Source organism: Engystomops pustulosus, chromosome 4 (assembly GCF_040894005.1).
Source record: "Engystomops pustulosus chromosome 4, aEngPut4.maternal, whole genome shotgun sequence".
Classification (NCBI taxonomy): domain Eukaryota; kingdom Metazoa; phylum Chordata; class Amphibia; order Anura; family Leptodactylidae; genus Engystomops; species Engystomops pustulosus.
The window spans coordinates 143,978,568-144,001,659 of record NC_092414.1 but is presented as its reverse complement, the minus strand read 5'-3'; the positions used below and the strand labels follow the sequence as shown (position 1 = coordinate 144,001,659).

The following is a 23,092-nucleotide window of genomic DNA, read 5'->3' as shown; positions in this document are numbered from 1 at the left end:
CCTAAGGTACACAAAACCCTTGTGAACCCCCCCGGCCGCCCAATAGTGGCTGGTATCGGCTCCTTATTTGAGCCTCTATCCCAATTTTTAGATTGGTTACTGCGCCCCCTGCTCCCTGACATCCCGTCCTACCTTAAGGACACCAACACTTTTTTGGAGGTTATTCGGGATATACAGTGGTTGGAAGGATACCACCTGGCATCGATCTATACACGCATCCCACAGGAATTGGGGGTAGAGAGCGTTCGGGATGTACTCGTTAACGCAGGCCAAGGGGATACATACATTGATTTTGTCTTGTTTTATCGCACAATGCCTTCACCTTTGATGGGAGATGGTATGCCCAGAATACGGGTACCGCTATGGGCACCCCTGTAGCTTGCACCCTTGCCAATATTTTTTTGGCTTGTTTTGAAGGCCGCTACATTTTATATTTCCTTGTATCTCCCCCTTTCACTGTGAGCCCCCTGGTATCTTCCCTCTCATTGTGGGCCCCCCTGATCTCCTGTAACCCCTTTCGCCCCCCTCATTTATAGCCCCTCTTACTTCCCTCCTCTTAATGTTTTACCCTTGTATGTCCCCCTCTTATTGGGATGCTCCTGGTATCTCACTCCCTCATCTCCCCCTCTTTTTCTGAACCACTCTCAACTCCACCTCTCATTGTGCCCCCCCCCCCATTTTGTTGCCCATTTATTTTCTGAGCCCCCTCAAATTTTTTCCTTTTTTAGCAACACCTCAATTTCTGGGCCCCCTCTCATTTTCCCCCTTTTTGCAGCCCCTCTCATCTGCCTCTATTTAATGTGCCCCCCTCATTTACCCCCTCTTAGTGTGGCCCCCTCCTCTTTGTAACATAGTTAAAAAAACAAACACCACATACCTCACCTTTCCACGTTCCCCAGAAGCTCCACCTCTTCTCTACTGCTGTTTACAACAGGCCAGTAGGGAGGGCCGGATTAAAGGAGGGGCTCCTGGGGCTCAAACTGACTCGCTGACTGTCTCTGACTGCAGCGGCCCGTGGAACCTTTCACTATCAGTACAACTGCCTGCCATTTGGCATTATATCAGCTCCTCAGGTGCCTTACTTGGATGACTGGCTGATTATAGCAGAGAATCAATCTCTCTTGAAACTTCATCTTCAAATGACAGTCACTCTTTCATAAAAACTGGGTTTCCTTATCAATTGGGAAAAATCCCAATCGGTGGACTACCTAATCAGGACACGATGCACAACGATCAGAGCAGCAATGAGGGTTCTGGGTCTGATTACTTAAATAATAGAAGCAATTCCTAGGGCGAATGCACATTCAGGACAGCCATAACTGAATATTCTGGCAATTTGTAACAAATCTCCAGCGGACACATTGTGCCAACTCCTCAGACACGGTCAGCCTCAGCTTTGTTCAACCCAAGATCCTTACAACCAATGGCTCATCCTCAGGTTGGTGGGCCCACCTCAGCAATCTCTGGTTTAAGGACAAATGGAATTACTGACAATCTGCTGTGTATTTATTACAAGCAAGTGGGTACCAGGAGCAGACTTCTCACCGAACAGTGTCAAAAGATTAGTTCCTGGGCCGAGAAAAACCTATAGAGTCTGTAAACGGTCCACATTTGAGGATCTCAGAACACTTGGCAGACATTTTAAACTGCACTCAACTGAAACCTGGGGAATGGTCCCTGAACAAGTGTTATCTTCCAAATGATCTTCAGTTGGCTCAGTTGTCCACAAAGTCACTTGGTGGCAAATAAACAGAACTGGAAGTTGCCAATGTTTTGCACTCTTTACAGGTCAGACCAACCCTATGCAGAGGATGCCCCGTCTCTTCCCTGGACCAACCTGTTCATTTACATATTTCCTCCAAAACCTCTTATTCAAAGGATACTTTATGAAATCAAAGAAGAGGAACAAAATGTGATTATGATCCTACCGTTTTGGCCACACAGAGTATGGTTTCCTCTGGTAATGAGGTTGTCCAAGGGCGAATATTGGAAACTTTCTGTAGTTCCACATCTCTTTAAAGAGATGGGGATTTTCCATTAATCATTACAGAATATGCAGATTAAGAATAAGACCCTAACAAGTCTAGGTCTTTCATCCAGGGTAATAAAGACATTGTTGTCAGCTAGAAGACCAGCAACCATCAAGTCTTAGGCTACATTCACACGACCGTATGATTTCTCCAGTCCCGTATTTACGGGCCGTATGAGCCCGTATATGCGGACCATTTTTCATCCATATGTGCACGTATGTCACCCGTATCCGTACCGTGTCCGTATAAAATACGGTGGGCTGGCAAATTATGAAAAATTATGACAAAATGATGACAAAGGCTTGTCCAACCCCAAATTTGGTCACCTGACTGGCCCAGACTCCATTTTGCCATTTCTGAGAGCGAGGTTAGACTCCATTGCTTCTTTTGGCTGTGGTTTCTGGCGTTTTTAGCTCCAGCGATGTCATACAATCCCACTGATGATCTGCTCCTGGACTGGGCCCTTGTGACGATTCTCCGAAGGCGTTTGGCAATGCAGGCGGAGGAGCGGAAGAGGACCCGGCGGTTTTGGGTTCATCCCATTGTCGCTGAGCGGCCCAGGAGGGGTCACTTCAGCAACTTGTACACTGACCTGCGGCAACATCCGGACAAGTTTTTCAGCTACGTTCGGATGACTGTCACCTCGTTTGACCGTCTTTTGGAGGACCTGCGATCGGGGCTTCGGTTACAGGATACCAACATGAGGCGGTCCGTCACACCAGAGGAACGGCTCATCGTGACACTGCGGTAAGTTTTTCATATGTACATACGTTTCATTATTTCAAGATGGACTGTGTGTTTAAATATTAAATGTAATTTTTTTTTTTTAAGGTTTCTTGCCACTGGGAACTCGTATGAGTTTCTGCTGGGTGTTTCCACCATTTCAATGATCGTGCGAGCGACCTGCGAAGTGATATGGGAGCGATTGAAAGCTGCGGTGATGCCTGAGCCTACTGCTGAAGACTGGATCCGGATTACGGGTGGTTTCCATGAATCTGCACAGTTTCCAAATTGCATTGGGGCGCTGGATGGGAAACACATCCGTGTAAAGAAGCCGGCTCACTCAGGGTCCCAATTCTTCAATTATAAACAATATTTTTCTGTGGTCTTGTTGGCTTTGGCTGACAGTGACTACAAGTTTATAATTGTGGACATTGGGGCCTATGGAAGTTCTGCGGATGCAGCGGTCTTCAGGGCTTCCAGAATGGGTGAACGGCTTCGCTCCAACCAGCTCGCCCTTCCAGAGCCAAGATGTCTACCTGGATCAACTGGACCTCCTGCACCATTTGTGATCGTTGCTGATGAAGGCTTTGGACTTTACCGTCATGTGTTGCGAACATTCCCTCGGCGTGGTTTGGATGAACGAAGGCGCATTTTCAATTACCGGCTCACTCGTGCGAGACGGTACATGGAGTGTGCTTTTGGGATTCTAAGCAACAAGTGGCGGGTTCTACATAGCTCAATTCAGATGGACCCGGACAATATTAAGAAGGTAGTGCAAGCCTGCGTTATTCTTCACAATTTCGTTCGGATCCACGATGGTGCTTCAGATGGTGAACTGGAGGAACAACATCCAATCTCCCTGTACAACACTCTCCAAGGACGACCCGGAGCGGCAGGACTGTTCGTTCGTGAGCAGTTTGCCTCCTACTTTGTTTCTTCAGAGGATGCAGTTCCCTGGCATGCTATTAGTGGACGTTGAGGCTCTGGACTATTAGATCAGTTTTTTATTATTTTCCCTCTTTTTTGTTTTGGTAGTTAGTGTAGGGACTCGCAAGAGATGGGGGCCCTTGACGTGGGTTGTGAGCTTAAAACTTCATTGACCCATTTTTGATTTGTGCATTTTGTGCCACAAGTTAAAAATAAGTCAAAGGAGTTAACCAAGACCTCATCATTAAGTGATCATGTTTAAATAAATTTATTTTTTTTAAATTGTGTATCGTGTTTTGTTGGATGTGGGGGGGGGTGGGGAGTGAGGGATTATTTCACTGTACACATGAGTGTATGCAGGCCATGTATCCTTGTAGCTTGATTGCTCAATGACACGGTCTGCACAGACCTTTGTGGTTGTGGCACACTGCATTATATAAAAACTATTTCCCAAATAAACACAGTAGACTTTACTTTTTTTCATAACTTTTATGAAAATAAATTTCAAAACTATATACATAAAATAAACAAAAAAAATTATAAGTCAAAGAATTCCCTGGACATTCCCCCCATTGAGGCCTGACTATGTGATGGCACTTCATACGATGTGGGGTACATCCGAGTGGGCCGTGGAGGGCTGGGTGGGATTAGGCCTCCTACACGTTCCCGGTGCCGGTCCAGGTAAAGGCCAACCTCATTTTTATGAGGGTAGTCGGTTTTTTGGAAAATTTGAACAACTGCAAACAGTGCCGCTTTACAGTTGGCCATGTCATGTGGTAAAACTTTTTTTAATTCTGGCGCCAGTCCCCTCAGGTATGCGTCCTCTGGGGAGTCATCCCTTCGGGTTCTTAGCTGACTTAAGATTTCGCATAAAGCAACATTTTCCACACTTGCCCTCTCCTGTGTATGTGGTGGCCTGCGCCGACGACTATGTCTAGGTGTGGAAGATTGCCGTGCTGGTGTTGGTGTGGAAGGAGCAGGGACTTCAGGAGGCTCCTGAGTGGAAGGACCAGCCTCTCCACCCGCGTCCTCCACATCAGTGGGCGGTTCATCCTGAGAGGGTGGCATTTCTGTGGCCGGAGACTCCTCCAGGTTATCAGCCGTACTGTGGAATAAAAAAATTATATTAAAAATGTATATGCAAGGGATTTTTTTGTCAATCATGCATAATGATTCTTTTCAGTTGAGGGACATAATTCTGCATGATGAAAAGAACACACCTCTGGACATATAGAGCATGTTTAACATTTTGAAAACCTTATATACCTACTCTCCCACATTCATTATTGCGTCCAAGAATCTCATGTACTTTGTATAGAGGTAGGGTTTTTTTTTTAATGACCCACTTCCACTTTTGGCCAGCTGACTTTTTTCCCGTTTATACTGGTCACGGGCTGATGTCCAGCTCTTGTTGATTATTCCCACTGTTGAAACCAAAAAAAAAAAAGGAAGGTCACATCTGTCACACACAATGCTGCAGCAGTGACATCTATCATGCACAATGCTGCAGGGGTGACATCTATCATGCACAAAGCTGCAGGGGTGACATCTATCATGCACAATGCTGCAGGGGTGACATCTATCATGCACAAAGCTGCAGCGGTGACATCTATCATGCACAAAGCTGCAGCGGTGACATCTATCATGCACAAAGCTATAGAGGTCACTGGCAAGTTGGTGACAGGGGATTGAATCTCACTCACCAAGTTCTCTGCGCTGCTTTGCTGTCTTCGCCTCACTCCAATCTTCTGGAAGTAAAAGAGCCGTCACCTCCTCCCACTTTTTGGCCTTTCTAGCGCGGTCGGAAAATGTTTCATCTCTTTTATCCCACAAAATGGGATTCTCCTGGACAAGTGCAATAAGTCGCTCCATGGAGAGAAAAGCCATTTTCACCAGACACTACTACACAGAACAAATGCTGACAGGAAGGTCAACCCCCTTGATCCTGGTCACCCTGGAAACGGCCCGTATATACGGTAGCATACTTTGCACAACCGTATGCAACCCGTATTTAGCCCGTATTTTTACGCTCCCATTGACTTCTATGGAGCATACTGGGCAGATATACGGGTTAAAATAGGACATGCTCTATATTTTTTTACGCCCAAAATACGGTACGGTACGGTACGGGCTGAAAAACGGCAATATAAATGATTGGCCGTATTTATCATAGAAAACAATGTGGCCGTATGTAATCCGTAAAAAAACGGTACGGATACAGACAATTTCATACGGTCGTGTGAATGTAGCCTTATGGTTGAGTTTGGAAAATCTTGACATCCTGGTGTTCTGACAATTCTTTATCTGAACCTTCAGTCTCAGATATTCTTACTTTTCTACAGGATGACCTTGATAAAGGTTTAAAACCTGGTATCTTGAAACTTCATTTTGCTGCAATCAATGCTTTAAATAACAATATATTTGCATCTCATCATTCTTCAAAGCTTTAAGACCGTCAAACCTCCTATTAGACCACCTTGTCCACAGGGGGATATTGTTTTGGTCCTACATCATCTTACAGAACCACCAAAGTCTGATTCTATGTTTCTCCAATTTCAAGGTCCAAAAAAGAAGATGAAGGCCTCTGCAGCATCTCTCTCGGTGGATAAAAGGGGTTATTTCTAAGGCTTACAAAGCCTTGGAACAACCTTCACCTTTACAGATTTATGCTCATTCTACAAGATTTACTGCAACTAGAGTATGCAATTCTTTGTATATATCAGATCTGTCAAGCAGCTTCTTGGACTTTTTCTAATACCTTTGCTAAACATTACACGCTGGATGTCACCTCAGGCTGGCTCAGCCTTTGGCGTGTTGGTGTGATCTACTGTGGCTTTGAAAATTTGTCCCTCGCTTTAATTTGCTACCTAAATCCCATCAGTGCTGCCTGAAGGGCGAGAAGAAGATCTAAATTATTAATACCAAAAATGTATTTTCCTCGAAGTCTAAAGCCGCATATTTCCTCCCAATAAAATAATCATATTTTTTATGCTGCATAAAACATGCATCTTCCTTGACTCCCAGGATACTTATAGGGCAGTCAGTTAATTAATTTATTGCTAATTAACATTGTTATTGTGTTCTTCTGTCCTTATTAGGACCTCTGACTCGTTATCCCTCAGTGCTGCCTTTGGACTTCAGGAAAGTAAAATTTAGATCTTAGTGTCCCTGTTTTTTAATGGTCGATTTTCAGGGTGGATTTTTTTGCACACATTGTAAAACTTAAATTAATTGCGTTTACAATGCATTAAACGCCACATGTGATTGCATAACTTGTCTGTCACAAGTGTGACAATACAAGTTTAGTAATGAGTCAATGTAACCTAACGTAACGTAACGTAGGTGTGTCCCAAGTGTTTTATCACAAGTGTGAAAAACTAACTGAGCAAAGTACATGTAGAGGGTGTGTTATGAGTTTCTATGCAAACACCAGGGATTTATTAAACTTTACAGTTAATAATCCTGTTATTTCAGTTTCACTGCTACATTCAACTCATTCCAGGACAGGTTTTCAGGAGCCCAGGACAAGTGATCCACAAGGGTGTCTGTTGTTGGACTAAAATAGATCATACATTTGACATCTTTTCTGTTAATAGGATATCCCTTAAAACAAAACCTGCCAAACTGAAATATACCAATATGCAGCTGAGCTTTAGAGTCCAAAACATATTTAGCTCAACCCCATTTATTGCCAGAATTTAGAGAAAGCAGGCAAGGTGCCAGGGTCCAATTAATGAAAGTATACCTTCAATGCATGCACATTCTGGGCAAAGACAGGGGTCAGTACATCCAGCTTGCACCAAAGGATTAAGACTGAATCTAGCGAGTGGCCGCTATGACCTACCTTGTATAAGGGATAATAATCCAACTCTGCACAAGCCTAAATGTCTACTCATAACTATATGGTGTTAGAGATTTTTATCTAGGACTCAAAACAGTCCTTCATGTTGTACAGGTGACTTTCAAATTAAATATTTCATGGCTCCCGGTACCAGGAGGAGAGAACAAACCCAAGACAAGTCAGTCTCTTAGTGTATGTAAAGATCTTCTCTCTTGTTTATTTCACAACCATAGTCGTATATCAAAAAAGGACAGAAGAGTCATCAAAGAGGCGTGAATAGAATACGGCAATGCTATTGGCCATAATGAATTCACCAGCACATTCTGGGAAAAAAGTTAATAGGCCTTGTTCACAGAATGTACAGAGAATGTCTCCAGAACCTAAACATTTATGATAAGAAGGTGAACATACTGAAGGTCAATCATCTCTCACATGTGCCAAGGAAAAACTTTTACAAGCAGGTTATACAAAAATGGCTGAATCGTGACACTAGCTGGACAGTGAACATGTCCGCTGTATTTAGAATGGCTGACAGTACGCAAGATGGCGTCTGAAACCAGTGCGATCTCCTTAACAGTGGTGACAAAAGGCAAGCATCTCAAAACATTACTCTGCCGACAGACAAGTCATTTCTCGTAAGTCGGTCAATGCTAGTCAAAATATCACCTTCCAATGGTTGGTTACTTTTTCCAGCAAGCTTAACGTATATTGTCAAATACTGCCATACAGGGCTGTGGATGCAATAAGCTAAACATCTGACTCCACAGGCCTGGTTTTCTGGTCACTCTGACAGTACCAAGTTGAGTACAGCCAATTAGACTTCTACCCATGTCCTCACTACTGATGCTGGTTGAATGGGATGGCATCAGGACCCAGAACAAAGCGGCCCCAGAAGCAGGAGAGGACTCAGGAATGGCAAGTACTTATCAGCTGTTCTGTACTGCTCCCAGGTCCTCTCCTGCTCCTGCCACAGCTTTGCTCTAGGTCCTGATTCTCCTGCATACAACCAGAGCAGGACCAGCTCCAGGTTTCAGTAGGCCCCTGGGGCTCCAAGAATTAATCATATACCCCTCATAGTTTTAGTAGAAACAGGCAGCCCCCAAGTATAATTTACAGGCTGATACAACCCTTCATAGTTTTAGCTTGGCTGTATATAATTCATTCAAGGGGGCTGTATATACTAATACTATAGAGGGCTGTATTTTTCCTGTAACAGCCCCTCATAGTTTTAGTTTATACAACAGTTCCCATGGATAAATTATACAGCCCCTCATAGTTTCAGGCTATATGAACTAATTATACACAGCCCCTGCCCCATGAATTAATAATATACTCAGCACCCGCGCTAGCACTGAGGTGAGAAGTGAGGGCGGCATCAGATGCTCTGTCTCTCAATTAAATTGGCAACACAAGGATGCCAATGCAATTGACTTATTTGTTGATCAGCAGGCGGCATGTGCCATGGGCCCTTCTGGAAGCTCTGGGCCATGGCACTTCCCCGGGTAAGACGGGTGCTGGCCATGGCCATGGCAATAAGGCACATAATGAGAGGATTTATTTATTTTGTCTGCTATGAGGGGTCTCCGACTTCATTAGCGTCTGCTCTGGAGGGTCTCCATTATCAAAATATATTCTGCTCATTTGGGAGATCTATGTAAGTATATGGGCGAGAACATAGAAGGGTTTTATTTCCTCTACTACCCCGGACGTGGAATTGCTCCATGTCATTTCCATCACCTATTTCGGGAAGGAGTCTTCGAGCACAACCCGTAACTTCTGTGAATCTACATTGAGATTCTATTGGGACACTCTCTGAGTGTGCAGCTCCTCCGATAAGTATGCTCTTTTGTCAGAAAAATTGTAAAGCTTGTCTGAATGCAGTATTTAGTTTCTTGGCATTTTTTTGCTGTACTGTGGTATTTATAATTTCTGTGGTGGTATTTTGTACTGCAGCTGTTGGTGCATGCTGGTCATTTGTGTGGTCCCTTAGGGTTAAAGGGGTATTCCAGAAATCAGCATAATTCACATACTCATACATAAGAACTTATATGTAATTAGTTATTTAAAAGTTTGCTTCCCTTAGCAAAAAAAGCTATGACACACACTGTAATGAACAATTAAAAATTAAAATCGTCCCTTTAATCAGTCGATTGATTTTCTCCACACAGAGCAGACACAGGACAGAAGATGACCGCTGGTCACATGTCCACATCACCTGGGCAGGTGTTTGGCTGTAGTTGGTTGGTTGCAGTGCATCCAGTATGGCCTGTGAATCATGGGACTTGTAGTTTCTAGTGGTGACCATCTTGGTGGTAACTTTGCATACTTTAGAGGCCATACAATTCTGTGAATCATACAATGAAACTATTTACATTCCATTTTGTGACCAATGACATTGAGTTTTGTTTTATTCATTTATTTATAGCATTATGGGTTTTTGTATCGTTCATATTCCGGGAATACTCCTTTAAGAAGTATGACAACGTGTGTGGTTCACCCCTGCACTAAACCCTTAGATCAGCAATAGAACAGACATTTAAAGGAAATTTCATAATTTTTTATATATTTGTGGAATCTGTTAATTTTAGCACATCTCCGACTACATGTAAGTAGAATAAATTGGTTGATTTAACTATTGAGAGACAACTGCAATCCACAAGAAACAATTCAATTGATTCTGCAGTCCAGAGTTGCATCAGTTACACTACAACATAAAACCCAGGCCAAAGTGAATATATTATTTGTTATAACAAAGTCTCCATACTCCTTGTAGAAAATAGATTTATTTAGATTTCCACTCATTAGGCACTGTAGGGTGACAGTAGTTACATTATACAAAGCTGGTGCAGTCAGTCTGTTGCCTACAGAGCAGTCATTTAACTTTATTTTGTTGTAACTTTTACCTGTAAGAGACCATCCGCTACTCTGGGAAGAGTTGCACATTCTACTCTCAACGTTGAGAAAACCCTGTAAATAAAAGGGTATTTGTGCCAGCATGAAACATCACGGACAGGTCAAGATTTATTAGTAAAAACCATTGATCCTGAAACGGCCATGGTTGAAATTGATCTGAACTGCCTCTAGCTAAAGAAGGCCTGGTACATAAAATGGCTTCTGCTGCAAACAGAGAAATACAATGATAGGAAACATGTACAAAAGGATAAGGAATCTACATATTTTACATCTCTGCCTGTGTCAACAAGCGGTGCATTACCACAGATAGTCATGTTTTACAGATACCTTATGCATTCCCCAGTCCAAAATTAAAAATAAAAGAAAAACAAATTCAACAAATTCTGCTTTAGATAAAATAGTAAAGCAAGTAAATTAGTTATTTCATATCTAAATATATATATTTATGTACATAGATATGCAGAATTTCACAGTCTCTTGGTGGAAGTGGCATTGTGTGGAGTGCTGGGTACAACCACCAGAGGCAATTGCTTTAGAGAAACAATAGATTTCTTCTCTGGAGAAGAAGTCGAAGGAATAAGGGAAATGGTCAGAAGTGTAAAAAAGGCAAAATGGAATCAAGAGGTTTAATTTCCCTGAAATGCCCCCCTGGCAGCGGCGGTGGCAGCTCCAGTAGCTGCATTTTGAACTGTACGATTGGAAAAGATGCCTTGAGAAAACTCTTCCTGTGCTCTCTGGAAATTTGCACCTGTCCTGCGATACAGCGAGTGAACCTGAGAGAAAACAAAGAATACATCTATTAAAAGCAGGAAAAACTACAAACATAAGAAAAACAGGGCATGGACATAACGGAGGAATGTGTTTGCTACAGCAAAACTGCAGTGATTTACATTTATAAAAACACCACTAATGCCATCCACGTGATTTGTGGGATAAAAAAAAACTCTTTGGCAGAATAACTACTTCCACTGCGGATTCAGAAACTGTAGCAGGTCAATTACTACTGCTGATTTCGGTTCTGAAATTGCTCCACCTCTCAGTTTCTGTTGTAGTTGGAATCAATGCCCCGGAGCTCTGTCTTTTAAAGGAATTGTAAATCTAAACCACAAGCTGCTAAGGTATCAGTGCTATATACAGTGCTGGTTGCGTCTAACTATACAGAACAGATTTTTTTTCATACTCCTCAGCAAACTATGTCAATGTACCAGACCAGATCCAGTACAGCAGAACTTGCCCCTCAGTTCAACTGTACTATGTTATGAATTGCAAAATCGGGCTTTGCCCAATAGTTCTAAGCGCGAGGCCAGACAGCAGAGCCGAGCACATGCGGTCCGACCAGCCCACATAGAAGCGAAAACATCGCGTTTGCAAATTTTAACTAACGACGGTGTGGCGTCTCTTAGAGGAGTTTAACTTTTAGTCTATTTTTTAGGATAGAAGTCAACCTTTACAACTGCATATGGATCACAGACTCACCTTCTTCAATAGGAAGAGAGATAAGGCAGCACATACAGTGAAGAAAGAAGCCACAATCATCATGATCACAGCTACTGCAATGTTCGTTTTCACCATGGTTAATGCGATTATCCAGCCACTGTAAAACAGATGAAACATGCACGATCAGTGTAAAGAATGGCATCGGAGAAGAGATCTAGGAGAAGGACAACCATCTTACCTGTCTCCCCAGTGAGGAATGCCCACAGCCTGTATGATATAGATGATGATCTGACAGAAGAAGATGATGAAGAACGCAAAGAAATTGAAGGAGCTGTCTGTCCTGTAACAAGCATGGCATCAAAAGGGTGAGAAGAGCTTTATAGTACAGTCTACTTCTTGACATCAAACATTTATTTTGTGGATTGTAGAAGCACAGGTACAGTTAAAATGGCGCAAAATGTACTAATCCTGTCCAAGTTTTGGACAGTGCAGACTTAAACTAAAGATATGTAAACCTGTATTTATTACAGTGTACCATTGAGTAAATTAGCTTCTTCGTGGGACAGGGCAAAACCTGCCAGTGCACCCTAATATATTCTGTCTATGCCTTCTTTCCACAGGGAATATTACCGTAAATATTGTGTACATAAAAGGCGTTTTGTGGACAAATGCAGTGCAGAATGAAGAAAGAGGGTTCAGCGACAGATTACTTGGAAAAAGAGCAAAGTTGCCCTACACATTACGGATTTTGCTTATGGCTAGGAAGCTTTTCAAGCCAACTGCCCACAGAGTGTCAAATCTTTAAAGTTTGGTCAGATTTCAGTCCCAGCCGACCATCTGTTTTGGTAGTCTATGTGTCATTGTATTTGTCAGATTTTCACAGCGCTGAGCGACTTGTGTGAAAAAATATGGATGGCTGTCATTAGCATAAGGCCTCTTGTAGGTCATGCTTCATGTCAAGGGAGCGGCCTTACACGGTAGCTAAAAGAATCGTGGGGTTTTCCTTATCCCATGCTGGAAAATTTATCGGCATATTTTCCCCAGAATCCCCTAGTGCAGTGTCCATGGCTAGAAGTCTCCATATGGCTACACTGTGGCTTTATTGGCAGTCTCTGTAAGGAGAACTCTTACTTCCCCGTGCATTAGGATAGTATACGTTTTTTTCTGTCAGAGTTCTGTCTGATGTAGACTAAAGAGCACACAAGAGAAATTTTTGCCCCTTTCTGATACAGAACCCCAATTTTGAGGTGAAACTATGGTTCTAAAACACCTAATGAATATGGTATAACACATACGTTAATCCCTCACAGTTTATTCACAACATTTATGAGCTTTTAAGCCCGGAAGTTTTATGAACTATCTTTATATAATAGCCCTTGTGGAGAAATATGTGTCATACTGTGCTAAATTATCATCACAGAAGGGAAAAATAATTACCTAAATGCTTTGTAGATTGGTCGGTACCAGCACACAAAGGCGCAGGGTGTAAACAAAATGAACCACAAAATGGATAGACCAAAATCCACGCCACCAACATCATTTGCAGCGGTGAAATATGCCAAGCAGGCCAGCAGGTTGAGCAGAAGTGTGACCGCATGAACTGGAAAAAAAAAAAACAACAAAAAACAGACTGTTGATCTCCATCTCATATGTACCTAACCCCCTAACATAATCAACAGATTTTAAGAACCCATGCTGCATGTCAGTTTCTATGCAGATCCATTCAATCTTATCCAATCACAGCTGTTTTGCTACACCTATGTCAGCATCAGTATTTAGCTTTAGGCTGCATTCACACGAACATATGGGGGACGTGTATATACGACCGACATATATACGTCCCCCTACACTTCTATGGGCTCATGGCCCTGTACAGCACACGTGCGGCACTGCACCACTCCGCAGCCCGTTGAAAGATAGGACATGTCCCACCTATCTACGTAATATGGCGCCGTGTGCTGTATATTCCTATGGAGAAGGGCGTGGGTGAGCTGCATTCATCCCCTGCTCCTCTCCACAGTGCAGATGTATGCCCCCCGTACTACGGTACGGCGGGCATACATCGTGTGAATGTAGCCTTACACAGCATCTGTACATGAGCAATGGAAGTACATTCTTCCATAATATTCCTATAATAGTAAGCTATTGTAAATGCCAAATGGATTTATTTTTCTTCTGACTTATTCTACAGTTCGCGGATACTTACACATCCACAGGTAGTACAGCATTTTACAGGTTCGCTGGTAATCTGCTGGAATATCTGCAGCAAAGTCTTGGTAGAAGCATGGTTTGATGGGACACTTGGCAGGAAGAGGGGGCCAATTGTTCTGTCTTACTGTAGAAGGAGAGAAAGTACGTCAACCACATTTATTTTAATGTTTAAAGTCCACCTTATGCTTCAGTTCATACAATTTGTAGGTTTCAAACCATTGTAATAGGTGATAAATTAATATTTACGAATAATCAATTTTAACCCAGTTTTTAATTAGTGCACGTTAAAGGAGACCCAGATAAAATTTTAAATATTTAGACAAAAACTCTTGGAAATGAAAGTTTGTAGAAGGTTTCACTGCCCTTAATAGAATATATAGAAAATCTCATCCAGACCCCCAGTAACTCTGCACTGCATTGAGGAGAGGCACAACCCTAAAAACAGAGCAGTTTAATTAGCAACCTTTTGGTCTGTAGAAGTCGAAAAGAGTTTATACTTACACATCTGCACAAAGCAGCATCATTTCTCAAAATGAAAGAAGACTAAGCAGATTCCTTGGGGTAGAACATTAGTATCATTCTATGGTATTCCCAGACACTTAGATGAACAAAGCAAGGAAATCCCCTGAACACTTTGCATACTCACAGTTAATATTTACATTCGTTGTTTCTTTCTCTTTCCTCTCAATTTCAGCTGCTTTCCTGTCCAGCTCCTCTTGTTGCTGCAGGAGGCTAGCCTGAGCCGCTGCGGCTACCGCCTATAGAAACGAAAAGTTAACAAGTTGCAAAATACACCAGAACATTGGTTTTATTTTTGCCAAAAATAATAAAAATTCTATGTGCTTTCCAACACATTTTTAAGTGTTTTAGAAAGACCAACTTAGTTTTATTTCTATGAAAAAGTAATAAGTTGCAGCACAAATTGCCATAAAATATGCCAAAGATTTTCCCCATTTTCTGACACATACCAACCTAAATTACAGGTAGTGTACACTTAGACCAAACAGAGTGATGTTTCCTCAAACCAAACAGGAGCTATATAGGCCAGTAAGGGCAGTAATCATCTTTGGTCCCTGGTATGGGACTGCCCGGTACTAGCTATCCTTATTGATATACTGTGGCAACCTATAGCTCTTGACCCTAAGATTTGTCTGTTTGGCATACTGGAAGAGGCCTCACTATACCAGAATCTTTCTTAGAGAATCTCTTTTTATGACCCGTAAAACTATAGCCATCAACTGGATGGATCCTTGCCCAATATCAGTAACCCAGTGGAAGAAGCTGGTAAATGCCATCTTTCCTAAGGAGAAAGTTGTCTACAAGCAAAGATTTCCACCCTGCAAAATTTGATAGGATATGGCACACATGGTGCGAGTCTCCTCTTATTATGCTGGCTCCTCCACGCTTGGGGATCTTCTGCAATAATATGTTGATATTAAGCGCTTAGGTCATACCATCTATGTGCTTGCTGTATTTTTGAACTCCTTGAGGAAACCTATGTTCCATAGCGACAACACCTCCACAATGACTTATGTATTGCAGAGATATGACAACTCATTTTTCTTATCATATATCCAAACTTGCATTATACATACTTGATATTGATTGACTTATAAGCTCGATATTGGATGTTGTTTAATTTTTCAAATAAAAGGGTTAAAAAAAAAAAAAATAAAAAAAAAAATCATCTTTTGTCCCTGATCCCATTACTTCTGTGAGAGCCACACACCAGAATTCTACTTCAAACTAAAATAATGTAAAATGTACCTGCGGAGAAGGTTCCACCGATGGCTGTATAACGGCGGGCTGTGAAGGCATAACTGGCTGTATAGGCACAGTTTTCTGATTTGTTGTCTGCAAGCAAGAAAAATAATAAAACTTTTAGCGATTTAAAATGATTTACTGAATTGAAATGATTGTGCACTGCCTGATACCATGAATGGATGATTCACAGAAGACTGCAATAACAGCTAACATAATGAAGGGAGCACATGTTAGTAATAAAGTAATGCAGAGCACCAGCTCAGCCCTCCCCTTGTGGTGGTGAAAGTGGGCATTTCTGTGCAGCTCAAATCATCATCACGGATACCCACCAAGCGAGAATTTTCAGAGAAGGGGTTGAATTCTTCAATGTTCCCATGGTTACCGCTAGTAATTTGTGTGACTGATGGATCCTGTAAGAAAAATGGAAAATTAAATACCGTAGTTAGTAATATACACAATAAAATGCTAAATATATGGAAGGGTCAATGCATGTAAGATCAGAAAAAAAAACCATCACTCATCAAAAGCAAGTCAAAAAGAATCCAAAAACTGTGTGAGCATTATCGGGTCCTGGCATAGCTTTAATTAGGAAATGTTCAGCACGAGTATCCTTCCCATTAGTGCATTATATTTGGATTCATTTGCGTTTTATACAAACGGCTTATCCATTTGTGGCTACGGTAGGGTGTTTCATACCATCCACCTCTTGTTGTGCATTTTAAGCAGGTTTTTAAAAAATATTTTACTTTATTATTAAATCGATTGTTTACTTACTTACTATTTACTTTCATCGATTCCCTGGTCTATTTTTTTTCTTTGATTTATACAATAACATACCTGTCACATGGAAGCACTAGATTTCTAGTCTAAGGTCCAAAAGTAGCCCATACAAATGAAGAAGCCAAGGATACTTAAAATAGAGGCACATTGGTTTTTGTTTGTCGATTTACCAGCCCAGTGTAAATAGCAATGTTCACACCAGCACGGAAACACAAACTGCAGTCCAGATCCAAGTGGGATTTATTCCCACAAACTCTACTGCTAGGTTATTGCCTCCAAACCATTGTAGTCTCATAACCCTATTTCAGGCCTGTGATCCCGAGATACACTGTATGAGTGATAGTGTTGTATGTGGCATTGATGCTGACAATTACAGCACTCTGTGCCAGATTATATATATTCTACCACCGTGTGTTATTAGATAGTGATTTATAAATCACAATTTTCACCTGGACATTCTTCTACTGTTAATGTTATGTAGCCAAAAGTGTATCATAAACAAGTGTGAACCGTATCTTAATCCTAATCAGTACAATTTACTCCCTCCTGACATCACCCCGTTATTTGTTTGGAAAGGGTACACATCGCTGAATACAAGGGCCTGAATGTGTACACTGAGACTGAGTGCCAATGATCCCTGACACTAACTTGTCAGTCACTGTAATTTTAATAAAAAAATATAAGTTATATTTCATCTTGACACTGATCTATTCCCCCTTTCCTAGAAACCTATACATGATCTGCCCGAATTGTCTCATGGTGTGGAGTGTGCATGGCAATGGGTGGAAATGATGGTAAATGCATCCAAATATCCCTAGTACACACATATTGATAATACATCTTCATTCCTCCTGTCTAAGCTTCTCACGTCCTCCCTTTGTTAGAGAAGGAGCGTGCTCTGTGTGTACGTACCATACAGCGGCCGCTCCCTGCATGTGATAGCAGGTTTGCCCAGTGAATGAGTCACATGTGACCTAGTGACATAATACAGGATGGGGATATAGCACCTACTCTACCTAACAGCAGAAATACCGCCCTGCCTGTGGCCTTTATACATCTACATTTCACTCACAAGTTAATCTTTCTAGTACACTTTTTGGTGTAAGAAATGTATTGAAATGTCATCGCTGGGGAAGATTTATCATCAGGCGGGATATTTTGGTAGTGACTTAGAAGCTCTTTAGATGGTTTTATACTTTAGATTCACAAAGTGTTCAAAGCCGCAATGAGAAATTGTGGCTTTTATTTAAAAAGTATCAAATTTGTCACAGACTGAAGTATTTGCAATCTACCACATCTGGATTCACATGAGAAGTATCTGTATCTGCTATAAATTAGAGAGCTCATTTACATTAGACTAAGGGGACATGCACATGGTCATGTGCTCGCCCCCAGGCTGAACCTCAGGTGTTCATGCGACTGGGTGCAAAGGAGGGGGCATAGGAAGCAGGCTGGCCACGGCCACTATCCGGCAAAAGATAGACATGTCCTATGTAATGTAGCACTGCTGCCTGGCCAGGTGACACGGCAATGAGACCACCGTACCGTAACCTGGTGCCATAGACCTCTATTGTGGCCGTGACCTGGTGCGCCCACATCATAGCCACAATAACAGTCGTGTGAATACAGCTTTAAAGTGACACTATTTTTCACTGATCAGTGTGGAGGCTCTAGACAACTCAGCAGGTAGCATTTCTTCTTTGTCTTTAGTACATGTAAAAAGAAGAGTCCGGTCACACATGGCTTTACATTTATACCCAAAAGCCACCCCCCTCCCCAAAGCAGGGTCTATTAGCTAAAACAATGGAGGTTCAACGTATCTGTTAAAAATCCTATTGACATGCAGTACTTTTTTCTGTTTTAAAAAAAAAAAAAAACCTGCATACATAACGGTTGTTATAATTTTCACACTGAAGTCAAAGGGAGACAAATAGTTAGAAAAGATGTCAGTTTTTTTTCAATCAGTCATTACATCAGTATTTTAGTTATAGACACAAGGTATAGGCTGAGGATTTGTCATAAAAATGTATCTTTAAAGCCAAGTTCATTTCCTCTTATTTACCTTCATAACAAAAATAGAACGGATGGCAAATAAAAGGTAATAAAACCCGACATAACGGATAAAAAAAAAAGGTGTCTGCTAACCCCTTAACGACCTGGCCCTTTTTTGTTTTTACACTTCCATTTTTCACTCCCCACCCTCAAAAATCTATAACTTTTTTTATTTTTACACATAAAGAGCTGTGTGGTGGCTTGCTTTCTGCGTAACAAATTGCGCTTCATAGTGATGGTATTTAACATTCCATGCCTTGTACTGGGAAGCAGGAAAAAAAAATCCGAATGCAGTGAAAATGGGGAAAACTATATTGGTTTTATAATGCTTTCATACAAAAATTCAAACTGCCTGTACAAAATTTTTTTTTTTTTTGGGGGGGGGGGGGATTTTGCCATCTTCTGGTGTTAATAACTTTTTCATACTTTGGTGTACGTAGCTGTGAGAGGTGAGGTTTTGTGCGACTTGATGTTTTCAATGCTACCATTTTGAAGACTGTACGACCTTTTGGTCACGTTTTACATTACATTTTTTGGGGCGCTATTTTTCGTTACGGGGTTAAACGTTGTGAAAAACCGTTAGTACAATATGATAGATCGGGCATTTTAAGATGCGGCGATACCTAATGTGTTTATGATTTTACATTTTCTATTTATAAATCAGTTCTATGGCAGTATATGGGGATTTTCCATCTCATTCATTAAAATTTGCAAATCACAAAATTGTAATGAATGGGTTAAATGAGACAGCCTCGGGTCTTCCGAAGACCCAAGGATGTCATGGTGACTGATCGCTGCTCCCTAATGATGTCACGGGGAGAGACGATTGTCACCAAGATGGCGGCCCATGCGTTGGTGTTACCGGTAAGTCTTTGCTGCAGCAAAGAGTTACCGGCTATGGAGAGGGCTCAGCCCTTGAGCACTCTCCATTCACCCGGCATGCGACATACTATTACTTTCACTTTCAAGACATTGATCTACGCCTTCTATACCGGTATATCTATCCATCCCTCAAATCTGTCTATTTCTCATAGTTGTCAAGACAGTGATCTTCAGTTTCCAAATCTGTATATCCATCTCTCAAATCTATCTACCCATCTATCTAACTACTGATCTCTAATTTCTATCTGCCTACCCATCTTTCCCTGTATACCTCACATCAATCTATAATCTAGCCATCATCTATTTTTCTATCAATATCTATTTCTTCATAAAAAAAACCCATAAAAAACTAAAAACTGACACTTGCTATCCGTCCCCATTGACTTCAATGTAAAAAATAACTTAATGACCGTTATGGTCAGTTAGGCATCATCCATTAGGAATCATGGAGAGACCAGAACCGGGGCCGCGACCCTGCATGGCCGGCAGTACCAGACAGTGACTGGAGGAAGCAGGTCGGAGGAGGGCAGCGGACTCTACTTACATGTGTCCCCGCTAAAGGAGATGGCACCTTCACGGAATATCTCCAAAGGGGACTGAAGACCACGCGGGGCGCGTACAACAAGGCGCCATAGTGCGAACCACGGAGCCTCTTCATCTGCCACGCACAAAGACCTCCTTCTAACCAAAGCAGCCACAAAGAAACTGCCTGCGCCTTACAATCCGGTGCGCAATATGTATGCCCCTAGATGTCTTAATAGGCCTTATAATCCGGTACACCTTATCATCCGAAAAATTACGTTTATTTATCAACAGTTTTTTTCAATCAGAGATAAACATAAAGGCTCTGTAGTGTTGACTGAGCCTTACAGGTTTTATGCATTAAGCAAAGTCCAGGCAATAAAGAACTGCTAGACAGATAAAAGTCCATCTTTGCTTATGCTTTATAGTTTTATTAGATCAAATGATAGAAGAATGTTGTCATGATCAGAGTTCAGATTCATGCCATATCAAGTTTACTTGCTAGGGCAACGATTAAACAACATGCAAGGTCATAGCAAATTACTGTATATACTCGAGTATAAGGCGACCCGAATATAAGCCAAGGTACCTAATTTTACCACAAAGCCTAGGGTGGGAAATGCATTGGCGTCATCCTCCTTCAAAACTCACCTTTTCGGCGCCCCCGCTAGGTCTTCTTTTCTTCTGTCGGCAGTAGCAGGTACATGAACGCTGGCCGCACAGACTAGGATGTCAGCTATGACATCAGTGTGTGCCTATGGAAGGAGCTCCATTCAGGGCAGATCTGCATTGTCTAAAATGTTTTGTTTTTTTTCTTCCGGCGGATGACATTCACTTTGCAGGTACACCATTTACTGGGGGGGTTCAATAGCTAATAATCAGATTTTATTAACCCTTTGTTGGTGGTGGTTAAAAATATCATTAATTCTTGTTTATGGTATTCAGCATTTTTTTTCCCCTGGACGTTCACCATACCATTAAAAAAAAATTTTTCGAAACTCTTTTTACTGTTTTATTTTGTCCCAGGGTGGGACATTAACAAGTGATCATTTGATCACTTGTTCATTGTAATATACTGCAATACATATGTATTTCAGCATATTAGATAGTCGCCTATACTTCTCTGCATAGGCTGACAGCTGCACTGTTAGATCGTGCTGATACCAAAATAGGAAAATACAGTAGTAAGCCAATAGGTACACAGATACACTGCTATATGGCAGAGTACAGAGACCTTCAAGGGGACCCCTTAACAAATTTACAAAATTGCCCTTATACCCCACTTCCCAAAACTGTAAGTGCTCATGAGAAGGGCCCTTAATCCTATTGTTCCAAATAATGATTCTTTATTATTCTTTAATGTTTTATTTGCAACCCTGTGATCTGAAAAGCACTAAAGAATATGATAGCGCTATATAAAGCTTAATTGTTATTTATTATGTGTAGTCTGACCAGTGTCCTTCTCATCAGCATCTATGTCTCTCTTAATGCATCCCATAATTGTATTTGCCTGCTAGCAGCTGCTTGGCTCTGGTCACTGAAATTAAGTTTACTGTCCACTTATATGCTCAAGTCTTTCTTCTGCAGTTTTACCCAGTGTTTTCCTTAGCCCAAGCATATAACCTTACATTTATCTACATTAAACTTTATTAACCATTTGTGGATGTGTTATTGTTACCTGGATTGTTTCTCTAGGTTTGTTTCCTTGTGATAAGGTGACCATTGTATAACATGCCTTGGTTTCAACATAAAGGAAATAATATCAGTAATTGCCTAAAGCCATACGACGGGGATAGCATGGACGCGACTCTGCCGGATAGAGAAGAGAGAGAAGGGGAGCCGCACCGGGGATCTGGGCGCCAGAGGGCGAGTATTAAGTTTATTTTTTTAATTGACTCGTGTATAAACCAAGGTGAGCACTTTTTTGTGCTGAAAAACTCAGCTTATACACGGTGCAGCATGAGTGCAGAACTTGCCTCTACTCGACTATTTGTGAAGGGCTGTGGAGCTTGTAACAAATCTTTTAGGAAGGTCATGTTGTCATTATGTAATAGACACATACTTATATTAGTGAATCAATATTTGCGGACTTTTAAAAAAAAAAAAAAAATAGTAATAAAAGAGGATGCTGTTTTCGAGCTGCACGTTTGGTCAAGCAGAAAATAAACTTCTTTAGTGCACTTTCACAAGGGCTGTAGCAGAAGTACCTGGGAGGAGGGAGACCAGGATATAACTATAGTCAGCCGCCGCTCTACTACAGAGACTGATAAGACTGGTCTCACTTACACGTGTATATTTGCCATCAAATAACTATCATAACAGCCACGTATCAGTTCTTTGACACCTCTGATATTTCACGTTTATAAATAAGCAGTCGTATCACAATGCAATACAATCGTTATACAGTCATAGTAATGTCTCAGCGGCTGCCAATAAAAACTTTGGAAGAATATATATTTGGCATTCAATAAAGACACACTGGAAGGCCTTACATTAAAATAAAACCTTTCAAAGCAGTACAAGTAACAAAGATATTGGAGACCCAGTATAGTATCATTTGTATCACAGTCTACAAAAAAGAGAAACTTCCGGGATGGGCAGAAAGAGCTCTCTTATAGCCATAGACACTCCACTAGGGTATTAAAGAAAGCATTGCCTCTTCTGGCTCCAGAACAGATTCCCAACTCTAGACAGCGTGTTTCAATGTTTCTGCATCTCGTCAGCAGTGTAGGGAACTGGTTTAGCTGAGAGAGATTGACAAGGGTTGGGTTTGGCTTTGATCCCACATCAAGTCATTAGGCATCTTGATGGCCCTACAAGGTAGCCAAAGTGGCAGAGTTTTCCTTATCCCTTTCTGGAAAACGTATTTGCATATTTCCCAGAAACTTCAGGGACAGCAGTTCCTTATAGTAGGATACAGTTAGATATCTGTGCATAACATGAACAGACTTTATCAAATGCTACCTTGCAGCCAAGTCAAGTTACAATAGCGATATAAAAAACAGAATAA

At 41.5% G+C, this 23,092-nt stretch overlaps 1 protein-coding gene and 1 long non-coding RNA gene across 3 annotated transcripts in view; one reads left to right on the top strand and one right to left on the bottom strand.

The window, feature by feature from the left end:
• Positions 1–10,285: 10,285 nt before the first annotated feature.
• Positions 10,286–23,092, bottom strand: part of SCAMP2 (secretory carrier membrane protein 2) — a 24,189-nt gene continuing 11,382 nt past the window's right edge. For both annotated transcript variants that reach the window (XM_072147889.1, XM_072147890.1), the window contains exons 2-9: positions 16,176–16,256; positions 15,850–15,936; positions 14,729–14,840; positions 14,078–14,206; positions 13,309–13,471; positions 12,110–12,211; positions 11,911–12,028; positions 10,286–11,207 (exon numbers count right to left, since the gene is read on the bottom strand). In XM_072147889.1, coding sequence (XP_072003990.1) covers positions 11,061–11,207; positions 11,911–12,028; positions 12,110–12,211; positions 13,309–13,471; positions 14,078–14,206; positions 14,729–14,840; positions 15,850–15,936; positions 16,176–16,256 — 939 coding nt within the window. In that variant the 3' untranslated portion in view covers positions 10,286–11,060. The remainder of the gene's footprint in view (positions 11,208–11,910; positions 12,029–12,109; positions 12,212–13,308; positions 13,472–14,077; positions 14,207–14,728; positions 14,841–15,849; positions 15,937–16,175; positions 16,257–23,092) is intronic.
• Positions 11,880–12,761, top strand: LOC140127329 (uncharacterized). The gene is made up of 2 exons (XR_011854973.1): positions 11,880–12,236; positions 12,492–12,761. It is a non-coding gene; the product is annotated as an uncharacterized lncRNA (long non-coding RNA).